At 38.3% G+C, this 21,797-nt stretch overlaps 1 protein-coding gene across 6 annotated transcripts in view; it reads left to right on the top strand.

Annotated features, from left to right (window-relative positions):
* The first annotated feature begins 14,172 nt into the window (after window positions 1–14,172).
* Window positions 14,173–21,797, top strand: part of NAPG (NSF attachment protein gamma) — a 37,697-nt gene continuing 30,072 nt past the window's right edge. For 5 of the 6 annotated variants that reach the window (XR_011170589.1, XR_011170588.1, XR_011170587.1 and 2 more), the window contains exon 1: window positions 14,173–14,468. Coding sequence is in view for 2 of the 6 variants with exons in the window: in XM_069099630.1 (XP_068955731.1) it covers window positions 14,392–14,468 (77 nt within the window). In the remaining 4 variants the exon portion in view is untranslated. Of the gene's footprint in view, window positions 14,469–15,788; window positions 15,902–21,797 lie in introns of all 6 variants that reach the window. The other variant, XM_069099631.1, reaches the window with a different exon arrangement.

The following is a 21,797-nucleotide window of genomic DNA, read 5'->3' as shown; positions in this document are numbered from 1 at the left end:
AGTTGTAGGTTAAGGAATCTAAATTAATATATAGGCCTTGGAAAGCATATAGTTTATCAGTGCAATATATAGCTTAACTTCCACAATAGCTATAACTAATTCAAATTTCCCTTTGGCATCATATTGTGGGAAACAAAACAAAACAAACTTCCCTTTAAAGATAAACCAAAGAACCACAGTATGTCTCATGTGTCTTATGCTTCATCTTGTAAAGCATTTTGCAGACGCACTCTTCAGTTACTCCTTTCTATTGAAACTATTGAAATGCAAAAACAAAACAAAATTCATTTACTTCTTATATGGGAAAATTAAATTTGTAACTCTTAAGAATTTTATCTTTACTAGGGTCCTTTGAAGGAGTATACATAGACAGAAGGTTTGGGATTGAGTTGATTATAATAGTATAATTCTAAAAAATAAAATGGGCAGGGAGAGGTAAAATGGAGCAAATGATCTCATACAAAAGAGGTATGAATGGAAGAACTATTACAGTGAAATAGATTCCACGGTGGAAGGTGGGTTGTGCAGGAACTTTATTCTGATTGGAACTGGGTTAAAGGGGGAAGCACCAGTAGAGTACAAAAATCTTCTTTACTCATAGAGAAGTAGGAGAATGAGAGGATAAGATGAGGGAGGGAGTTTTAGAAGGATGGATAGATTAGGGATGCAGTGGTCCGAAGTAAATTAGACTCGTAAGGAGGAATAGGGTAAGAAGAGAAAGAAGGTTAAAATGAGGTAAAATAGAATGGAGGGAAATACACAACTAGTAATTATGACTTCAAAGGTGAATGAGATGAACTCACCCACAAAATGGAAACAGATAGCAAAATGGATCAAAACCCAGAACCTGAGAGTATGTTGTTAACAAGAAACATTTAAAATGAGATACACACAGAGTAGAAATAAAGGGCTGGAGTAGAATTTATTATGCTTCAATTAATGTAAAAAAGCAGAGAGAGCAATTAAAATCTCAGAGTAAAAGACAAAATAGACTTAATTAAAAGAAATAAGCAGAGAAATTACATGCTAAAAGGCATCATAGATAATGAATATCTCTATTAAACATATACACCAAATGTTATAGAAAATTTTAAAGGAAAATATAAATGAATTATAGGTAGACAAATTATAATATTGAGGGGCTTCAACCTTCCAGTCTCTGAATGAGATAAAGCTAAGCAACAAAGAGATTACAGAAATACATCACAAGGATCATACACTATAACCAGGTGGGGTTTATACCAGGAATACAGGGTTGGTTTGATATTAGGAAAACTATCAGCATAATTGACTATATCAATAAAAAAATAAAAATCATATGATTTTCTCAATAGATGAAGAAAAAGCCTTTGACAAAATACAACACCCATTCCTACTAAACACACTAGAGAGTATAGGAATAAATTGGAGCTTACCTTAAAATGATAGATTATACTTATCTAAAATCATCAGCAAGCGTTTTCTGTAATAGGGATGTTATAAGCCTTCCCAATACAATCAGGGGTGAAGAAAGGATGCACACTGTCACCTCAATTATTTAATATTGTACTAGAAATGTTAGCTATAGCAATAAAAGAAGAAAAATAAATTAAAGGAATTCGAATAGGCAATGAAGAAACAAAACTATTAATCTTTGCAGATGATATGATGTTATACTTAGAAAACCCTAGAGAATCAACAAAAAAAAAACTATGTGAAATTATTAACTACTTTAGCAAAGTTGCAGGATACAAAATAAACTCACATAAATCATCAGCATTTCTAAAAATTACCAACAAAGTCTACCAGTAAGAGATAGAAAAAAGAAATTACATTAAAAATGACTGTAGACAATATTAAATACTTGGGAATCTACCTGCTAAGACAAACCCAGAAACTATATTGAACATAAACATAAAAAACTTTTCACCCAAACAAAGTAAGATCTGAACAAGTGGAAAAATATTAATTGTTCATGGTTAGGCCTAGCCAATATAATAAAAATGCCAATTCTACCTAAATTCATCTATTTATTCAGTGCCATACCAATCAAACTATCAGAAAATTATTTTACAGAGCTAGAAAAAATAATAACAAAATTCATCTGAAAGAACAAAAGCTCAAGGATATCAACAGAATCCATTTTCTTAAAAAAGCAAAAGAATGTAGTTTAGCCATGCCAGATCTCAAACTGTATTATGAAGTGGTAATTATCAAAACAATCTGATACTGGCTAAGAAAGAGTGGTGGATCAGTGGAATAGATTAGGTGCAATTACATTATTATAAATGATCATAGTAATCTAATATATGATAAACCCAAAGATCCTAGCTTTTGGAACAAAAACTCATTATTTGTCAAAAACTTCTGGGAACATTGGAAGACAATATGGAAGAAACATCTAACACCATATACAACATATACAACATCTCATACCATATACCAGGATACGGTCAAACTGGATACATAATTTACACATAAAGGGTGATACCATAAGCAAATTAAGAGAGCATGGAATAGTTTATCTGTCTGATATATGGATAAGGGAAGAATTTAGGACCAAAGAAGATATAAAGAGCATTGCAAAATATAAAATAGATCATTTTGATTATATAAAATTTAAGAAGTTTTGCTCAAACAAAACCAATGCAATCAAAATTAGAAGGAAAGCAGAAAACTGGGGGAAAACTTTTACAATAAGTATCTCTTATAAAGCCCTCATTTCTCAAATATATAGAATTGAGTGCAATTCATAAAAATACAGGTAATTCCCCAATTAATAAGTGGTCAAAAGATATGAAGAGGCAGTTTTTAGATGAAGAAATCAAAGCTATCTATGGTCATAATAAAAAATGCTCGAAATCACTATTCATTAGAGAAATGAAAATTAAAATAACTCCAAGGTACTACCTCATGCCTATCAGATTGCCTAATAAAACAAAAAAAAATGTAAATGTTGATGTTGGAGGGTATGTGGGAGAACTGTCACTCTAATGCATTGTTGGTGGAATTGTGAACTGATCCAACCATTCTGAAGAGCAATTTGGAACTATGCCCAAAGGACATTCAAACTGTGCATGCTCTTTGATTCACCAATTCCACAGCTAAGTCTGTATCCCAAAAACATCCAGAAAGAGGGGAAAGGACCTATTTGTACAAAAATATTTATACCAGCTCTTTCTGTGGTGGCTAAGAATTGGAAATCAAAGGGATACCCATCAACTGGGGAATGGATAAACAAGTTATGATATATGATGGTAACGGAATATTATTGTGCTATAAGAAATGAAAAGCACAGGACGGCCAGGTGGCTCAGTGAGTAAGAGCCCTGGCCCAAGAGTCAGGAGACCTGGGATTGGTTCTGGCCTCAGATACTTAACACCCACACACAATAACTAGCCGTGTAACCTTGAGCAAGTTACTTAACCCCAATTGCTTTAAAAAAAAAAAAGAAATGAAAAGCAGAATGATTTAAGGAAAACCTGGAAAGACTTACATGAACTTGAGTGGGAGAGGTGAAAACTTCTCAGACTATATCCTAAAATCTAGTAAAGTTTCTTGTGGAAACAAGCCTGAATTTTGGTTTCACCCTTCCCCCCTCTTTACTACTGCCACATCAGCATTAAGCCCTTCAGGAGTCTTTTAACCTTCAACCTTGCTTGCTACACCAGCCTTATGAGCATTAAGCCCTTAAGGAGTCTTTTGATCTCCACCCTTGCTTGTGACCTTTTCCATTCCCTTACTTTAGCATTTGCCAAATAAGGACGTTTCCCTGTTTCCCTGTTCTTGGCCTTTTTCTAGCCAAGACTGTAAGCCCACCTCGAAGCTAACAGGGGATAGTGACAGGCTTCTTTGTTCTTTGCCATTGGAGAAGATTTCAAGCTCAGATTGTAAGCCCTCCTCCCAGCCAATTGGAGAAGGGACAGTGGTGGAAGGGGCTTGACTATGTTAGGGTATAAATTCTTGCTCTGTCTTCTGTAACACGCCTCATTCCACTGATTCATAATGGCGGAAGGGATGTCCTCCTTTTGAGACAACTGAATAAAACTTCCTGTTCTTTCCTCAAGACATCTCTGACTTTTAATTTTTTGAGTAAGGAATTTTTGGGGTCCTCCAACCCCACACAAACTGATGCATAGTGAAATGAAAAGAACCAGGAGAAAATTGTACACAGTAACAGCAATATTGTTTGATGAAAAATTGTGAATGACTTACATATTCTCAGCAATCTCAATAAACATCCCAAAGGATGAATGATGAAGCAAACAATCCACTTCTAGAGAAAGAACTGATATTGACTGAAAACAGACTGAAGCATGCTATTTTCCACTTTCTTTCGTTTATTCAAGTCTTCTTGTATAGAATGACTAATATGGAAATGTTTTACATAATTGCACATGTATAACCTATATTTAATTGCTTACCATTTCAGTGAGAGGGGAAAGGAGGGATAAAATTTGGAACTCTAAACTTTCAATAAAAATGTTCAAAAATGGGGGGAAAAAAGAACGTAAGGCTTAGGGATTTGCCCAAGGTGACACAGATAGTAATCAAAGATGGGAGTGTAAAGTTCCTCCTTTCCATGGAGTCCAAATGAAAGACCACCTAAAATAAAAATAAGAATGGCAATTCTGTCCAAGTCTACTAGACCAAGTTTCTTGAAGGCAGGAACCATAACTTAGAAAAATCTTGTATTTCCCTTAATAGAACCTTAATAAATACTTATTGTATTTGAAAATAAAGGAATATTAAATGCATCCTTCTCACATCATAATGGAATAAAATTACATTTACTAAAGAACTGTGGAAACACAGATGAAAAACTAATTGAAGACTAAACAATCTAATCCTAAAGAATGAGTGGGTTAAAGAACAAGTCATAGAAACAATAGTTTTATCAAAGAGAATGATAATGAGACAATGTATAAAAACTTAGGGCATTCAGCAAAGGCAACAGAGGGAAATTTATATTTCTAAATGCTAAAATAATTTCTAAATTAATAAAATAGAGAAAGCAGATTAATGAATTGACTACAATTAAAAAAACTAGAAAAAATGAAGATGAAATTAAAACAATTATTAGGAGTTATGTTGCCCAATTACATGACAATAAACTTTAACAGTTTAAGTGAAAATGGAAGAATACTTTTTAAAAAATAAACTGCCCAGGTCAATAGAAGAAATAAAATCTCCAAATAAGCGTATCCACTGTGTCATCTAACTGCCCACAAACTATGCTATAGGTATATACTATACTGATACTGGCTAAGAAATAAAATGGTAGATCAGTGAAATAGAATAGATAGATATTATATAGTAATAAAATGATTATAGTGACCTTGTGTCTGATAAATGTAAAGATCTAAGCTTTCAGGATAAGAATTCACTGTTCGGTAAAAGTTGTGATAACTGAAAAGCTGAATAGACTAATATCATACACCATTTACCAAGATAAAGTCAAAATAGATACATGATCTAGACATAAGGGGAGATATCATAAGTAGAATAACATGGAAAATATTGCCTATCAGATTTACAGATAAGAGAAGAATTTATGAATAAACAAGAGATAGAGAGCACTGTGAGATGTAAAATGGATAATTTTTATTACATTAAACTAAAAATGTTGTACAAATAAATGTGGTCAAGATTAGAAGGAAAGCATAAAATTGGGGGGGGGGAATTTTTATAGGCAGTTTTTTGGATGAAGGTTTCATATCTCAAATATATAGAGAACTTTGCCAAATTATAAGAATATGAGTCTTTCCCTAATTGATTAAAGGATATGGCCAAAGGATATGAACAGTTTTCAGAGGAAGAAATCAAAACTATATAGTCATGTAAAAATTACCTAAATCATTATTGATTAGAGAAATGCACATTAAAACAACTTTGAAATATCATCTCACACCTCTTAGAATGGCTAAAATGGCAGAAGGGGAAAATAACAAACTTTGGAGGGATTGTGGAAAAGTTGGGACAATAATACACTGTTGGTGTATCTGCCCATTTTGGGAATTATGCCCAAAGAGTTATAAAACTATGTGTACTTTTAGACCCAGAGGAAGCTAGGTGTAACAGTGGATAGGGTCTTGGAATCAGAAAGACTCATCTTCTGAGTTTAAATTTGGACTTGACACTTACTAGCAATGTGAACCTGGGCAAGTCACTTAACCCTGTTTGCCTCCGTTTTCTTATCTGTAAAAGGAGCTGGATAAGGAAATGGCAAACTGCTCCAGTATCTCTGCCCAAGAAGACCTCAGATGGGGTAATGCAGAGTCAGACATGACTGGAAGTGATTAAACAACAACCTTTTGGCCCAGCAACACCACTATTAGTTCTGTTTCCCAAGGTGATTAAAGAAAAAGGAAAAGAACCTACATGAATTAAAATATTTATAGCAGCTTTATTTGTGGTGACAAAGAACTAAAATTGAGGGGATACCCATCAGTTGGGGAATGGCTGAACAAGTTGTGGTTTACAATTATCATAGAATACTACTGTGCTATAAGATATGATGAGCAGCTTGGTTTTAGAAAAACATGGGAAGATTTGTATGAAGTAATGAAAGTGAAATGAACAGAACCAAGAGAATACTGTATAGAGTATAGAGTAATACCGTATAGAGTAACAGCAATATTGTTTGAAGAGTAAATGTGAATGACTAAGCTATTCTAAGTAATATGAATATTCAAATCAATTTAAATTTTTTTTTGCTTTTTGGAGGGCAGTTAGGGTTAAGTGACTTGACCAAGGTCACACAGCTAGTGTTAAGTGTCTGAGGCTGGATTTGAACTCAGGTCCTCCTGACTCCAGGGCTAGTGCTATTCACTGAGCCATCTAGCTGCCCCTCAAATAAATTTCAAAGGACCTATGAAGGAAGATACTCTTCACCTTCAGAAAAAAACAAAAGCCAAACCTGATATATGAAACTACCATATTTAACCACATAATCGTTGCTCCCTGTTTTTTCAGTCCAAAAATTGGCTTATAACCTTTCACAGTGTAATGATATAATTCTGTTTAGTCACACTGCTTAAAAGATAAACATGGACACACATTTGTCTGTCATGCATTGTGAGCTGTGAGTCTAGAATTCTCAGCCCGGGAACATTGTCAGTATATTTTGGGGAGCAATGAAGTACTAACCCAATGAATAGTTGTAGGCATAAGGGAAGCGGGCAGGCGAGCAGGCAGGTGAAACTTCCATGAGTAAGTCATATGATATAGTAATGATGTAGTTTGGGATGGCTGAGAACCCAAAATATCAGGGTACAGGGCGGCATCCACCTGGAATGAATTCACACACTCAAACTCAAAGTCAAGGGGCAGTTTATTACAATACCAACAGAAGCAGGCTAGATTCCTAGTAAGTCTATAAATTCAAGGGGATAAAACTGATACACACACATATAAAAGAACAATGAAAAGATCTGGATAGGATCAAGGAGTGGTCAATAGCCTGGGGTGGTCCAGGTACAATAGTAAAAGTAGTTAAGTTGTCTGAGATAGGTCAAGAGTCACTGTGAAAGGACTATCTAGGTGGGCTGGGATGGGCCAGATTCCTTGAGCAAGGAGCTAGTGATCTGGGCTGCTGAAATGTGTGGGAAAATTCAGAGAATGGGCTGCTTTCAAAGACATGGTCTTTTCCTTTTAGGAGTCCAGGTCCCATCACCTCATCAGAACTAGGGTTCAATTCCTAGTTCTAGGACTTACTACCTGTATAAAATTGGGCGGGCTACTTAAACTCTTTGGACCTCAGTTTCCTAATTTGTAAAATGAGGGAGTTGGACTAGATGACCTCTAAGATCCCTCCTCATTCTAATCTATGTATGATCTGATCATCTGAAGTATCACTTTTCCTCCCAGACTTTAACATTGTAATTTCCTTCAACTGATCTTCCTATGACATGGGCTCCTGTTCCTTCATAATGTTAATAGACATAATGTAGCACAATAGCTCTGAGGTTCATTTTGCAAATGAATACTCAGAATAACCGGCTGGATCTCCAGAGAGTGACTAGCTCCTTTGCATTTAGTCCCAGGGCTCTAAGGATAACCCCTGAGGGATTGTGGGGGGTTTCTTAGTCCTATGACCTCCAACTCCCTATCTGGTATGCTCCCCTCAATATCAATAACTAGTCAATATCCCACCAATATGAATTGACCAGTTGATATACATTAGTTTTACAAAAGGAAATTGACAGAGAATATATAGCAAGGACCAAAACACAAAAATTTACTATATGGGACCCTAGGGAGAGTGGGCTCAAAATTCAAGTGGTGACTAAAAATGTCCCCACTTCCCTTTCCAAGTGTACTTCTGGGTGTGGCACAGCTAATAGACAAATCATTCCCTTGCTTACAAGATATTTGTCTGTGCTGCAGGTTATTGATACACTGCTGACTGGGTTATTTCTTAGGGGTAAGTCCTCACTGGATTCAGATAGGTGGCTTCTGGCAGACTTACTTATAGACTCCAACTTCTGGACCTCTGGAGATTCTTCTGAACTTTCAAAACTCGTAAGGTCTAATACTTATTTACCAGTTTTTGTCTTTATGCATTCCACATATCTAGTAAATTAACAAATCTTATTGTTTCTTTCTAGAGGAAGCTCTTCCCCAGCCCTCTAAATCCCAGTGCCTTCCCTCTCTTAATTATTTCCTGTTTATGCTGAACTTACCTTTTGTTTGTACTATTTGTTTGGTTGTTGTCTCCTCCATTAAATTGTGAACTCCTTGAGGTCAGGGACTGTCTTTTGCCTTTTTGTTTGTTTGTTTGTTTCCCTAGAGCTTTCATATAGTATGCACTAAAATGCTCACTGACTGACTTTTCAATATCTTTCCCATTCATTCCTTCTTCACTCAGTCTCCACTCTAATTCAGTCCCAAGTTTCCTCTTGATTGGACTATTGCAACAGCCTTCTAAGTGGTCTTCCTACCTCAAGCCTCTTCCTAATTGAATCCATCTTTCACTGTATGGTGGAAGCAATGTCTGCCATGTAGGTGGTGTAGGTTTTTTTTTTTTCTTCCCTAAAAGTCAAGGAACTGTGACTTGATTAGGGCAGTGGACCGAGTGATTCCCTAGTTGCCTAGTGCATAAAAGGCTACCTCTTGAATGAGTCAATGCCCACATCATGCTAGTCACCATAGGTGGGGTATGTCTATCTGAACCAATGCAGTAAGTAGCCTTGTTAGGTATCCTTTCCATGTTATGACTAAATCAGTCTCCTTTTGTTAACTGCTCTATAAGTGTTTCATTTCATTCCATTTACAACTTGAATCAGCCCCAGCCCATAACTAGTTGCCAAAGGGATTTTCTTAAAGTCCGATCATATATGCCTCTCCTATCATATTCATTAAATTCCAATGGCTCCCTATTATCTCTGGGATCAAATATAAATTTGTTTGGCATTTAAATCTGTTCACAATTTGACCCCTTTCTACATTTCCTGTTGGTGGAATCTTAATAAAGCTGCCCCCAGTCTCAATACTCTAACGTCATTATAGACCCCACTAAAGAGCAGGCCCACTGCACCTACCGAGCTACTTACCCCTTTCCCCTCTACTCAATATCTTACCTTCTTCATAGATGCCTCACTGCTCACTAGAACAACAGGGGTGTCCGTGAACTCATGTGTCTCACAGAACAGCAGGCACATCCATGTGATGGGATCCCAGCCTCTATCTAGGCACTGCCCCCCAAACCCATTCCTCATATTTCCCACAGAAACAGCAGGTGTGTCCATGCATTCAACGACAACCACATCCATCTAGCCTTAGACAGGACCACAATAGCCAGCCAATAAGAAAGCAGCACCACCAGGATGCCCAAGTAGAATGTGGACCCCAAAACAACAGAAGGGACATTCCCTAAGTAGGCACCTGCATAGTAATAGTAAAGAACTGACCTGCAGTAAACTTACGACATAGAGAGGCTTATTACAATATCATTATCATATATACATACTCCCAGTGGATTTTTCTGTATGCATTGTGGGTAATGGCATGGGCAGTTCCACTGTGGCTGGGACCCCTCCCCTATTATCTAATTCCTTAACAAACCCCTCCTGTCTTTTTAATATTCATAATTTCTGTTATGTAACTGCATCTTTACCCTATAAAAATCCCTCCTACTCTCTCTGAAGTTGCTGGTTCCTCTTGGAATATAGCCTGCTTCATGAGAGGTGTCAGTCTCAATAAATGCCTATACTTGGATTAGAGGTGGTCTGACTGAATTCTTTGAGACAGTTCCACCACAATACATCATGAAATCACAACAGTTTTTGGCTCTAGGTGGGCATAGACTAAACCTCAACAATGTCTCCTTACACATTCCTATCCAAGAACATCATGATCCAGTCGTATTGGCCTACTAACTGCTCTGTACCAACAATACTAGATCTCCTTTCTCTGTGTAACCGGTTGTCCTCCATACCGGGAATGTAAACCTTCCTCATCTTTTGTTTTCTCTTTAAAATTTAGTTCAAACTGTTGAAATTTAGGAGTGCTGGGAACCTGAAATAGTGACACATGGGTCCTGCCTGAATGAATTTGACCCAAGGTTTCTTTCAATCAAAGACATGGTTTATTAAAACACCCATAGAGGGTGATTCTAAAAATCCACCATATTGGCTACACTCTTAAGGAATCTGAACATTTGAATCACTAATGTAAGCATGCTAGACTGAAGCTGAGCACTTCAATTGAAACAAGACAGATCTTATGTACAGAAAGACTATGGGAGGGATCTAGGAGCAGCAAAGGGGTCTGTGGTGAGGTCACCACACCAGGACTAAAAGAAGAGGGTCTAGATAGGGTCAAGGGTGGGAAGTAGCTGGGAGGCAATCTGGAGGTAACAGACTGAAGGGCTGGGTTAGGTTAGGGGTAACAGAATTGGGAGATTGGGTGTGGACAATGAAAGGTCAGTTGTGAGGACTGTAGGCTCAGGCCAATGACAGAGAATTGTTCTAGCAGGAAAATTCAAGGAGAGGTCAAAGGGGTTTCCAGAGTCTGTACCAGGTCAAAACTAGTACATGAAACTTTTTTCCTTGTCACAAGAGTTGCTAATTAGCTCTCTCATAAAACTTTATATTTACTGACTTTGGGCAAGTCACTTAACCCCAATTGCCCTCCAAAAAGCAAAAAACAACAAAACAAAGCAAAAACCTTCATACTTATTTTGTAGAAGAGTCAGTGGGTCCTAGTGGAATACCCATAAATCAGGAAAACTTCTAAGCTCTAATATATACTGACTGTGTGATCTTGGGCAAATTTCCTATGTTCTCAGTGCTTAGGGCAAATCTCTAAGATCAAATTGCAGTCAAGATGTCCATCTGCATTGGTAGAAGGAGTTTCCTCATTATGGAATTTTCTATACCAATAAAATCACAGGTCCACTCCTTACCCCGACAGTCAGTCAACAAGCATTTATAAAGTGCCTACTACATGCCAGGTACTATGCTAAGTGCTGGGGATGAAAAGCAAAGCAAAAGGCAGTCCTTGCTCTTAGGGAACTCCCAGTCTAATAGGGAAGACAATACTTTAACAACAATGGACAGAAAGGATAGGAAAATATAGTGGAAAATGGAGATAATCAGCAGATGAAAAGTCCTGGAGTTCAGGGAGATTTAAAAAGGCTTCTTGTAAAAGGTGAAACTTGAATTGGGTCTTTTAGGAAGCCAGGAAAGCCTGAAAGGGAGATGAGAAAGGAGAGGAATTCCAGGCCTGGAGGAACAACACTTGAAAAATGCCTGGAGTTAAGAGATGGGGTGTGTTGTTTGGGGAACACCAAGAGAGAAGGATCCATGGATAGCACAGAGAGAAGGATGAGTGGTGTAAGGGATAAGGAGACTGGGGCTCTATGAGCAAAGCAGAATCGCAGCAGCCCCAAAAGAAACGTCGAGATGCCTAAATGTAGAGACCTCTCCATTCCAAATGTTCATGCCGACTATTGATGCTCTACCTGTGGTAGAGCCTTCTGACTTTATACGGATCCGATCAGCCACAGTTGGACACGCTGTATATTGACCCCGGCATAGTGATATAAGTTTGGTCCTTTTCAAGTATGAAGGACAAGTATAATGCCTTGGCATATACAGTGGTAAATGCTTAATAAATACTTGCTTCATAGATTGATAGATAGACAAAACATTTATTTAACCCATACTATGTGTCAGACACTGGGCTAATGTTACAAATATGAGCAAGCAACACAGTCCCAGTCCTCAAAAAGCTTGGGGCAAACTAACACATAAAAGGGAGGGGAAGGAGGAGAGAGTGGTAGGGATCCTTGTTGGGGGGATGAAGAAGAGACTTTGGGGAACTGGTGAGGAGTCCTGTGCCCTGAAGAGATAAGGCAAAAAGTTCATCTATCAGAGTCAGAGAAGACAGTAGTGAAGTCCAAGTTTTTAGCAGGAGGGGTAAACAGGGGCATATTAACAAAGGTGGGATATATCTCCAGATTGCTTGTTTGATCAGTATCTCAAAGGAAAAGCAAATTTAGGCTCTCGGGGAATTTTAATAACAGGAATTAGGTCTGGGTGAAGGACCTGAATGGTGCTAAGCAGGTTGCTGTGGGCTAATAGCAATAAAGGCATGGTAAGAGAGCAGGAGTTATTTATAACTCTGTTTCATTGCCCAGTGTCTCCTATTCCCCCTCACCTGTAGCAGTCCCACCCTTTTCAGTCCTGATACTTCCCAGAACAGTCAGAATGGGCATGGGGCAGGTTTGGAGTGTGAGAAGAGGATAGAAGACTCTGTGTGTGTGTGTGTGTGTGTGTTTTGGAGGTAGTGTCTCCTTCAAGCAGTGGTCTGGGAAAGGGGAAACTGGAATCAGAGGACCTGGCTTTCCTTTTGAATCCCAGCTCTGCTACTTACTGCTTTGCTTGACTTTGGACAAATCCCTTTACCTCTTTGGACTTTTCTAGTTTTTCTATCTATGGAAGTTAAGCTCCTTTGAGGCAGGTTTGAGTTAAATTCAATTAAAGTTGAAAGAGTTCGCATATTTATAAATGGTGTTACACAAGATTCAAATGTTCATTAGTTTAAATGCTTACTATGTATAAGTTGTGAGGCATAGGGTGACAAAACAGTTCATTCTGCTAGAATGAGTAAGAATAATAGCTCCTACAGATAGCATTAAAGTAGCTAGCTCTTTAAGGTTTGCAAAGCTCTTTATAATGTTATTTCCCTTAGTTATATGCTCAAATATATCAAGAAGACAGATAAATGTGTACAAAGTGAGTGGGGGCAGTTAGCTGGCATAGTGGATAGACTTCCAGGCCTGGAATCAGGAAGATTCCAGGAAGTGGCTTCAGGCACTTACAAGTTGTGTGACGCTGGGGGCAAGTCACTCATCTGTAAAATGAGGTAGAGAAGGAAATGGCAGAGCACTCCAGCATCTCTGACAAGAAAATCCCACATGGGGGTTAAGAAGTGTCGGACACGACAGAACAAAAAAGCTCTTAATAAACGCTTTTCATTTATTCTTGAATGTTGTACAAATCACATATACCAAGTAATTTTAAAAGGGAAAAAACCCTAACAATTTGGGGTGGGGTGGAGGTGGGATAGGAGATAGATCTGAGACCCCGGAGCTGGGCTTAGAAAGACTCTTGGGGTTCTAAGAGTGGTGGAAAGATGAAGACGCAATGCTCCGCCCCCTGCCCCCCGTTTTTGTCTTTGTGCCCTCTCCCCACTCCCCCAGCGCCTGCACTTAACAGCAGGCAAAGTAAAAAGGTTGGGCACACAGCAGGCGTCTAATAAGTGCTTATGGATGGATGACTTCTAGGGTCTCTTGTAGCTGGCAGAGGAAGAGGGGCTTCTGTGGATCCCAGGGGTGGCCCCTCGTGTGTAAAGCGCCCACAGTTCAGTTTTGAGTGGGGGGCTCGTTCCGCACGGGGGAGGGTGCTCCACAGAGTCCCCGTGCGATTTTAAGGTGGGAGAGCCTACCGCCTAGGACTCTGGGACACCCTGAACAGGTAATGAAAAGACGCCGTCGATTTTCAGGGGAACAAAAGCTTCCTTCACTTGGTTCAGCACAGTACATTTGCCGAGATGGTGCGGCCGGGCCTTGACCGTCTTTATAAAGTCCCGGCAGGCTTGTCCGCACTAGAAAGCGGAGGACAAATGCCGCATGTCCGCCTTCCCTCGCGCCGGAAGCACTGCGCAGCTACCGGCAGTCCCAGGAAAGACGTTCGGAGTACTGCGCCTGCGCCGGCCACCTCACAGAGCGCCCAGACTCGACTCGGCTCGCGCCGCCATCGTCGCCGGGTTTGAGCCCTCCACCCCGCCGTAGCCAGATTGCTGGTGAGGCCACTCGGTCTGTCCTTCTTTCTTTCATATCTCCCCGTCCCCGGCTTCAAGCTGGAGTCCTTTGCGGCGGCAGGAAGAGGGAGTCCCCTCCGCAGTATGCGAGCCGAGACTGCGGAGATGGCGGCGCAGAAGATCAACGAAGGGCTGGAGCACATAGCCAAAGCCGAGAAATAGTGAGTGAGCCGGACCCGGCGCCGGGGCTCGGGTTGTCGTTTTCCTTGAACCAAGGACTCGCCCCGGCCCTGCCACTCCTCCGAGCCCGCGGCGAGGGGCCCCTGGCTGAGGAAAAGCCTGGGCGTCGGAGGCGGGGGTTGCGGTGCACCCTGGGAGTTGTAGTTTGTTCCGTCCGTGCCCGGGCTTGCCGGAAGTTCTGAATGATCCTGCGGCCTTTGCTGCCTTCTGGGAAGTGGGAGTGGGCGCTGCGCCTCTGTGCTTGTCCCCGGGGTGCTCACTTAGACAGCGAATCCCCTAAGGGATGGGCTGCCCAACCGAAAGAGCCAGAACGAACGGGTGTTTACCCACTCTTTCTCTTAACGTCTGATTTCAGATTTCTGGGCAGGATCAGCTTCTGTGATTGAGTGACACCTAGCCTCGTGTTTAACATTGCCCCATTCCTGCAGATTTCCCGGTAGATTATCTGTTTACCTCCTGGGATGTCCGTAGCGACAATTGTCATTTGAAGCAAAGGGAGTCTTAGTGACCCGAGTCGGCAGAACCATTATGTGATGTTTTGTGAAGAACCCACAGCATGTCCGTGCCTTCCAGAGGCCCAGAAATCATACCTATTCCATCAATTTCCTCCACTAAAACCTTTTTCTGGGGGGTATTTTCTGACTCTTCTCTGGATGTCTACCATCATTCAGCGTCTTCATCTGAGAAAAACGATTTCACTATTGCTTGAATATATGTACACACTTGATATATTTGGAGTTTAGATAGCATATATTTTATTGTCTTGACTGTAGGTTTTTAGAAAGGTAGGGATCATGCCAACTTAATTTTGTATGGGCTTGATATACTTGGGTAATTAAGTGCCACTGCCTAATGAAGAAGATGATAGCATGGTATAAAAACAACTCAATTTTTCTATTGAACTACCAGATTATATATCCCATCTAATCAATAAATATGGTTTTATCTTCCAGTAGCAGTTAGGGGTGAATGTTTCCGTTTCCAGTCATTTAAGAACCGTCTTAAGTAAGTTTAGAGGAGAAATAACTTGTCAGTGAAGAATCTTTTTATTCCAACTCAGTAATGTTTATGATAGGATTTGCCATTTTTTTTCCTCTCACCCCCAACTTCCAGGGTGAGGTAGAATGTTTAGCATAGCATATCCCTTATTTTTACTGTTACTTTCAGATTATTTTTCCATCATCTCTCCACAACCTCTTATTTTTTGAAGTGCACATTATCCATTTATGCTATCCTTTCTCTCTCTTTGTCATAGTATCTGTTGATGGTTAGGATATTCTCTCCTCTTTTTTTCCCTTCAGCTCATCACTCCACCCCCTGCAGTTTGTCATCTTGACTTCAGTGTCTACTTCAGTGACCTCATAATCCTTGAGAAGACCAGTGACATTCATCTTCACTTCAGACACCCACAAATGTATGGCCACACTTTGAATTTCACTATTACATTTAACCATTCTGTTTCCAAGATTATGAATTTTAAAATTCCCTTGTGGAATCTATCAGTTTTTTTTTCCATATACTCCACTCTTTTATTTACAGTAAATAGGGTCCTTTCCTGCATCAAGAGCTTAAGCTTTTCAACCCTTTCTTGTTCTTCAAGTGCTTTCTTCTTCTCTCAGTCCATTCATGATTTGCCCCATATGAGTAAATTATACCATATGCTTTCTCTTCTGTTCCTAAGTGTGCTAAATATTGCTGAGGAAATTGCTGAAGTTATGCCTTCTGACTATTATAATTTCATTCTGTCGCTTCTCTTTTGGATGGGCCATTATCATTTCTCAGCATTTGATTCATCTTTTGTTGACTTGCTAAGCCATTCTTTACAAATACTGTTCAAACTTTTTATATTTTTTTCAAGTCCACTTGGCCTTATTTCTCACTATTTGCAGTTACCCATGACTGTTAATTTAGATCAAAGTCATCTAAAATGAATTCCCTCCATTTCTGTCCCCTGTACTCTAATATTTCTCTCTTCTCTAAAATATCTTAACCCATGTTCTCTTTGATCCTATTTCAGAAGTTCCTTGTTCTTTCTAAGGCTGACTTTTAAACCACCATCTAGTACAATTCCCTCATTTCATAGATGAAGAACTAGAGACTCAGAGAAATAATTTACCCAAACTTATGAAATTATTAAGTAGTAGAATCAGGACTTTAACCATCTTCTGATATTAAATTTAGTATTTTTCTACTATGCCATCCTCCCTTGTGTTCTTGATCCCATCCTATTCTACCTTCAGGGTCTTATTTTGTAAATTATCTCTTCTCTCCATCTCCCTTGTCCCTCTTTCTCTCTTTCTGTTTCTGTCTCTATGTTAGTTCCTTCCTTCCTTCCTTCCTTCCTTCCTTCCTTCCTTCCTTCCTTCCTTCCTTCCTTCCTTCCTTCCTTCCTTCCCTTCCTCCCTCTCTCCTTCCCTCCCTCCCTCTTTCCTTCTCTTCGTCTTCACTTCCTCCTTCTTTATCCTCAGTCCTGGCTCTGAGTCTGTATTTCCCCAATTTTTTACCCAGAGGGAACCTAGAACTTGGTAGATAAGTTTCTATCCTCAGTCTCTGATGACTTCTTCCCCTTCTGGCCCATGGCCTGAAGGTTTTGTTCTTGCCTTTCTTGCCCATCAATAGGCAGCCCATTTTGGGCTGCATGGATAAGCTTCACTCTTTGGTTTTGTGTAAGAAGGAGCCACATCTTTGCCTCATTGATGTCTCTGGATAAGAAACACCTTTTTTTCTCAGTTCATTTGCCCACACCATTCCCTTTATGTAGAATGAACTTTTTCTTTATTTTCTTCTGTCTGATATCTTGTAGGTGCCTAGTTATCTGCAGATTGTCTCTGTTGGAACGTGCACTCCTTGAGAGCAGGGACTATATTTTCCTTTATTTGTATATCCAGTACTTGTACAGTGGTTGACATACAGTGTTTAACAAATGATTGTTGACCCAACTGACTTATCATTCAAATAATGCCTTTCCTAGTCTCTTACCCTCCTCTGTGCTTCAGTGGTGTTTTGTACTTCTTATATTATACTTTTATATTTTATCTAATATAGTTTATGTACGTGTGCATGCATGTATACAAACACTTCTGCAGTAGATTTTCTACTCTTTAAGATCAGGAACTTCGTCTTTTTCATTCTTGTATTGTCCAGCACCTAGGACAGTTCCTTGAATATAGTTTAGTTTTATTTTCTCAGTGTTTATAGAGAGAACAAATATTTTAATATTGAGACTCACAATTAAATATTAAGTGTGTTTGACTAAATTGATCTATCAAGACTTATCTGCTTCTAAATTTTTGATGTTTCTTAGTTTCCAGGTATCTATAACTGTGTTATCCAAATGTCTCATATTTTACAAGGTAGAATGACAGTATACTTGATCCCAAATCAGAATATACCACTATATACTACTAAATTTTAGTGACTACTGTACTTCCTACTTACCTGTACTAGTTGGAATTGCTTTTAATAAGAATTTATAAAAGAAATATCCTATTTTAGACCTTTTGTCCCTATTTTTGGTTAGGAAAAGCGGATCACTAAAATCAACAACTTAGAAAATTTTGTAGCTTAATGTTCTGTTGGTTGCAGTGTTTTCTCTCAGATTTTCGTAGGGTGAAAAGTTGGAAAGGATCATAGAGATCATCCAGTCCAAATTCCACATTTTGCAGAGGTGGAAACTGAGGTCCAGAAAAGTGAAGTCTATTTCACATTATGTAGTCACTAAATAACAGGGTTGGAATTCTATCCTGGGTCCGTTAATTCTGAATCTCATGTGCTTTTTCCTGTACCACTGCTAGCACCAGTGAAGACTGGTTAAAGGTTTTTCTTCTAACAGTCTTGTCTTTGGATCCATTTTGCCTATGATTCTTCCCCAGCTTTATTTCCAAAGTTGTTGCCAGTGAACTACAAAGTTCGTTTAAAAAAATACATATACATGTATGTATATTATGTCAGGCCTAGAGGATAAGATAAAGATGTGATAACAAAGGACGCATTTAGTTATAAAGCTGTAAGCCCCAGTTGTTATTCTCTTCACATTACCTTATATTTACTTATCTGTGTATTATGTCTGTGCCTTTAAGGACTGCTAAAAATGCATGTGACTATGCCTTTCCACTGCAGGATATGGGCAGGTGGCAGAGTGAAAAAAAACAACAGCTGCCCTACTGAGATTAAAGAGGTTTGAATTCTATTCCCAGGTCTTTTAGTAATTAGCTATGTGACTTTGGGCAAGTCATTTAAGCAAAGTAAAGTCTAGAGAAGTTTTTTGTAAAGTGAGGGAGTTAGGGCTAATCTCTAAAATTGTGTAATCCTATATGGTTATTTTTGTTGATTTAAATTTTATAATTGGTTATGCATATTTTGTACCAAGCCATTTTATTTCTTTTTTTTTTTTAACAGAGGAAGGTGTTTATTACACTTCCAGCACGGAAGCCGGTGTGGTGCTCACTAAGGACACACCCACCTGTGTCTTCCTTTTAAAAAATCTTTTGACCTTTCCATTTAAGGTTTTTCTACATGTATTTATCCATCTATTTATTTCTCCTTGAGAATGTGAAGTATTCTAATAAGTCATGAGAAAAATGTTATACTCTCTTATTTATGATAGAGATCTCACTTTGCCTCATCTCTTATATATCTTGTTTTCTTCATATTTGTAATTTCTTACTTCACAATAATAATCAATTACCTATATATACTCCATTTGTTCAGTAGTTCCTGTCAGTGGACACTCAGCTTGTTTTCAGTTCTCTGCCTCCAAGGGAAGTTACCTAGATCACTAAAAGAAAAACTGGGGGCTAGTAAGTGCATTCAAGAATTAGAAAACCACATATTAACACCCTGTGTGTTCTATTGTATTTTTACTTATTTTGTCAAATATTCCCCAAGGAACAGGGGCCATTAACTGCATATAAGGAACCTTGTGAGCCACAGGGTTAGAAAACTCAGATTAACATCATCTGCTACATTTTAATCTGATTTGGGCCTCGCTCTTAGCATACTGTAAGTGAGGCCTAAATCAGATTAAAATATAACAGATTATGTTAAATATGAGGTTTTCCAACTCTGCAACTCATAAGTATCTATATCTATATATATATATAGTTAGTGGCCCCTGTTTCTTGAGAAATTTTTGAAAAAATAAATATAATAGAACACACCAAGGTGTTAACATGTGGTTTTCTAACTCTGCATCTTGCACGGATCCTTATATAATTAGTGGCTCCTATTTCTATGTGAGTTTGATGTCACTGGTCTAAGAATGTTAAGAAGAAAATAAAGATGAATTTGGTAGAGATTAAGCAATTAACACATGTAAGAACCTACTTTGTCCAGAGCATTATGCTCAGTAATGATGGGAATACAAAGTTTAGAGAGGCATACCTAGAAGAGAAATTGCTGGCATTGAGTTAGGAAGTCCTAGATTTGGACCTCGTTTTCAACATTAATTGTGCTTTATGACCCTGGATGAGGCCCTTTGAGGCTCTGTTTCCTCATCTGTAAAATGGGGATAATGATACCTAGGATATTTACATTACTGGATTGTTATGAGGCTTAAATGAGATAATATATGTAAAGCACTTTGCAGATCTAAGAGTGCTTTGTCAGGGGCGGCTAGGTGGCACAGTGAATAGAGCACCAGCCCTGGAGTCAGGAGGATCTGAGTTCAAATCCGGCCTCAGACACCTGACACACTTACTGGCCCTGTGACTTTGGGCAAGTCACTTAACCCAATTGCCCTCCAAAAAGAAAAGAAAGAAAAAGTGCTATAGCAGTTTCAGTTGTTAGCATTATTATTATATGACATTAGCCTGCTCTCCTGGAATTTGTGGTCAAGGAGAGGGATATTACATGAACAGATTGCATATGACACAAAATTACAAGAGCCTAGCACAGTGCTTCACATGTCAGGCAGTTAATGTTTGGTTAATTGAATTGAATAAATACATTAAAGAGTTACAAAGCAGAGTGCTGTGTGATCAGAGTGGTAATGTTACAAAACAAAGTGCTGATGAGAATTAGAGGATCAAAGAAGACTTCAGGTGTTACATCCCCTTTTAAGTTTGTCATTAAATGATGGACAGATACATAGTCAATATCTGACCAGATACTGGTCATACATAACAGGGCATGAGAAGCATAGGGGTTAGCTTAAGCAACTGCACAGAGTTGTAAAAATACAGTATGTTTCTAGAAGCAGAAAACTGTCCAAGTTGGTTGATAGGATTTCTGCTCTTTGTCTCTCTGCTATCCAAATCCAAGTCTTTCTCTGATGTTTCTCAATCTAGTGTTTTTCCACTATATACAACACTGTAATGGCTGGATTTGGAATCAGCATAGAGGAACTTGGAATTGAATTCTGCCTTTGACTTTTATTAACCTTATTACTTTGGGCAAGTCACTTAACTTTTCTGAAACTCAGTTTCCTCATCTTCAAAATGGCAATTTTAATACTTGAAAATATCTACCTCACTCTTATATTGTTTGGAGCAAAGTGCTCTGCAAATCTTAAAGCGATATATACATTTGAGTTACAATATGATTATATCTTGGTTCTTTTATTGTAATCTTAACTGATTTCGTAGTTGAAACATGTATCTCATTATTTTTGTAAGTTAAGGTACATTATATAGGCAAAATATCTTCCATATGTATGTCTTCCAATATACTTCCACACTGTAGAGTGCCTTTATAAACTTTTCTGTCTTTATATCATATCACTTTTTAAAAGCATTTTTTGCTTATTTGCATAAAACAATATACAGTGATTATTCAGTTATTCTTTTTTCTATAGAGTTGGACTGAACGAACTATTGTCATTGTTATTGAGGAAAAATCATATTTAACATAGCTAAGAGAACACACAAACATTGGTGATATTATGACTTTTATGACTGAATTAAGGCAACATAGTTTTTATATCTTGGAATCAGGGATTTTAACATTTGAGATTATTATAACTGGATATAAGGAAATACTACTTTATTCAGTATGAGCTAATAACTAATTTTTGCTATATCACAGAATCACGGAATTTGAGAATAAGAAAGGATCTCAGCAGTCATATAATAGTCCATCTCATTAGACAATAGGAATTCCCACTATAACATATTCAGCAGGTGATATATAGAAGAGCAATATTGAATTTGAACCTGTAATACTAAATATTAGTTAGAAGGTTATATCATTTAAAATTCATTATGAAGGGAGCGTGTTTGAATAGATTGTTAAATCATTTTAATGAATATTATTTTATGTTGTGTTAAAGCATAAGGTTGATCACGTCTCCATTATAAATGCTTGTTGAATTG

Source organism: Petaurus breviceps, unplaced genomic scaffold (genome assembly GCF_028583685.1).
Source record: "Petaurus breviceps papuanus isolate PSGF00001 unplaced genomic scaffold, PetGlider_PUasm1.0 38, whole genome shotgun sequence".
NCBI lineage: Eukaryota > Metazoa > Chordata > Mammalia > Diprotodontia > Petauridae > Petaurus > Petaurus breviceps.
This window is presented reverse-complemented; position numbering and strand designations above follow the sequence as displayed.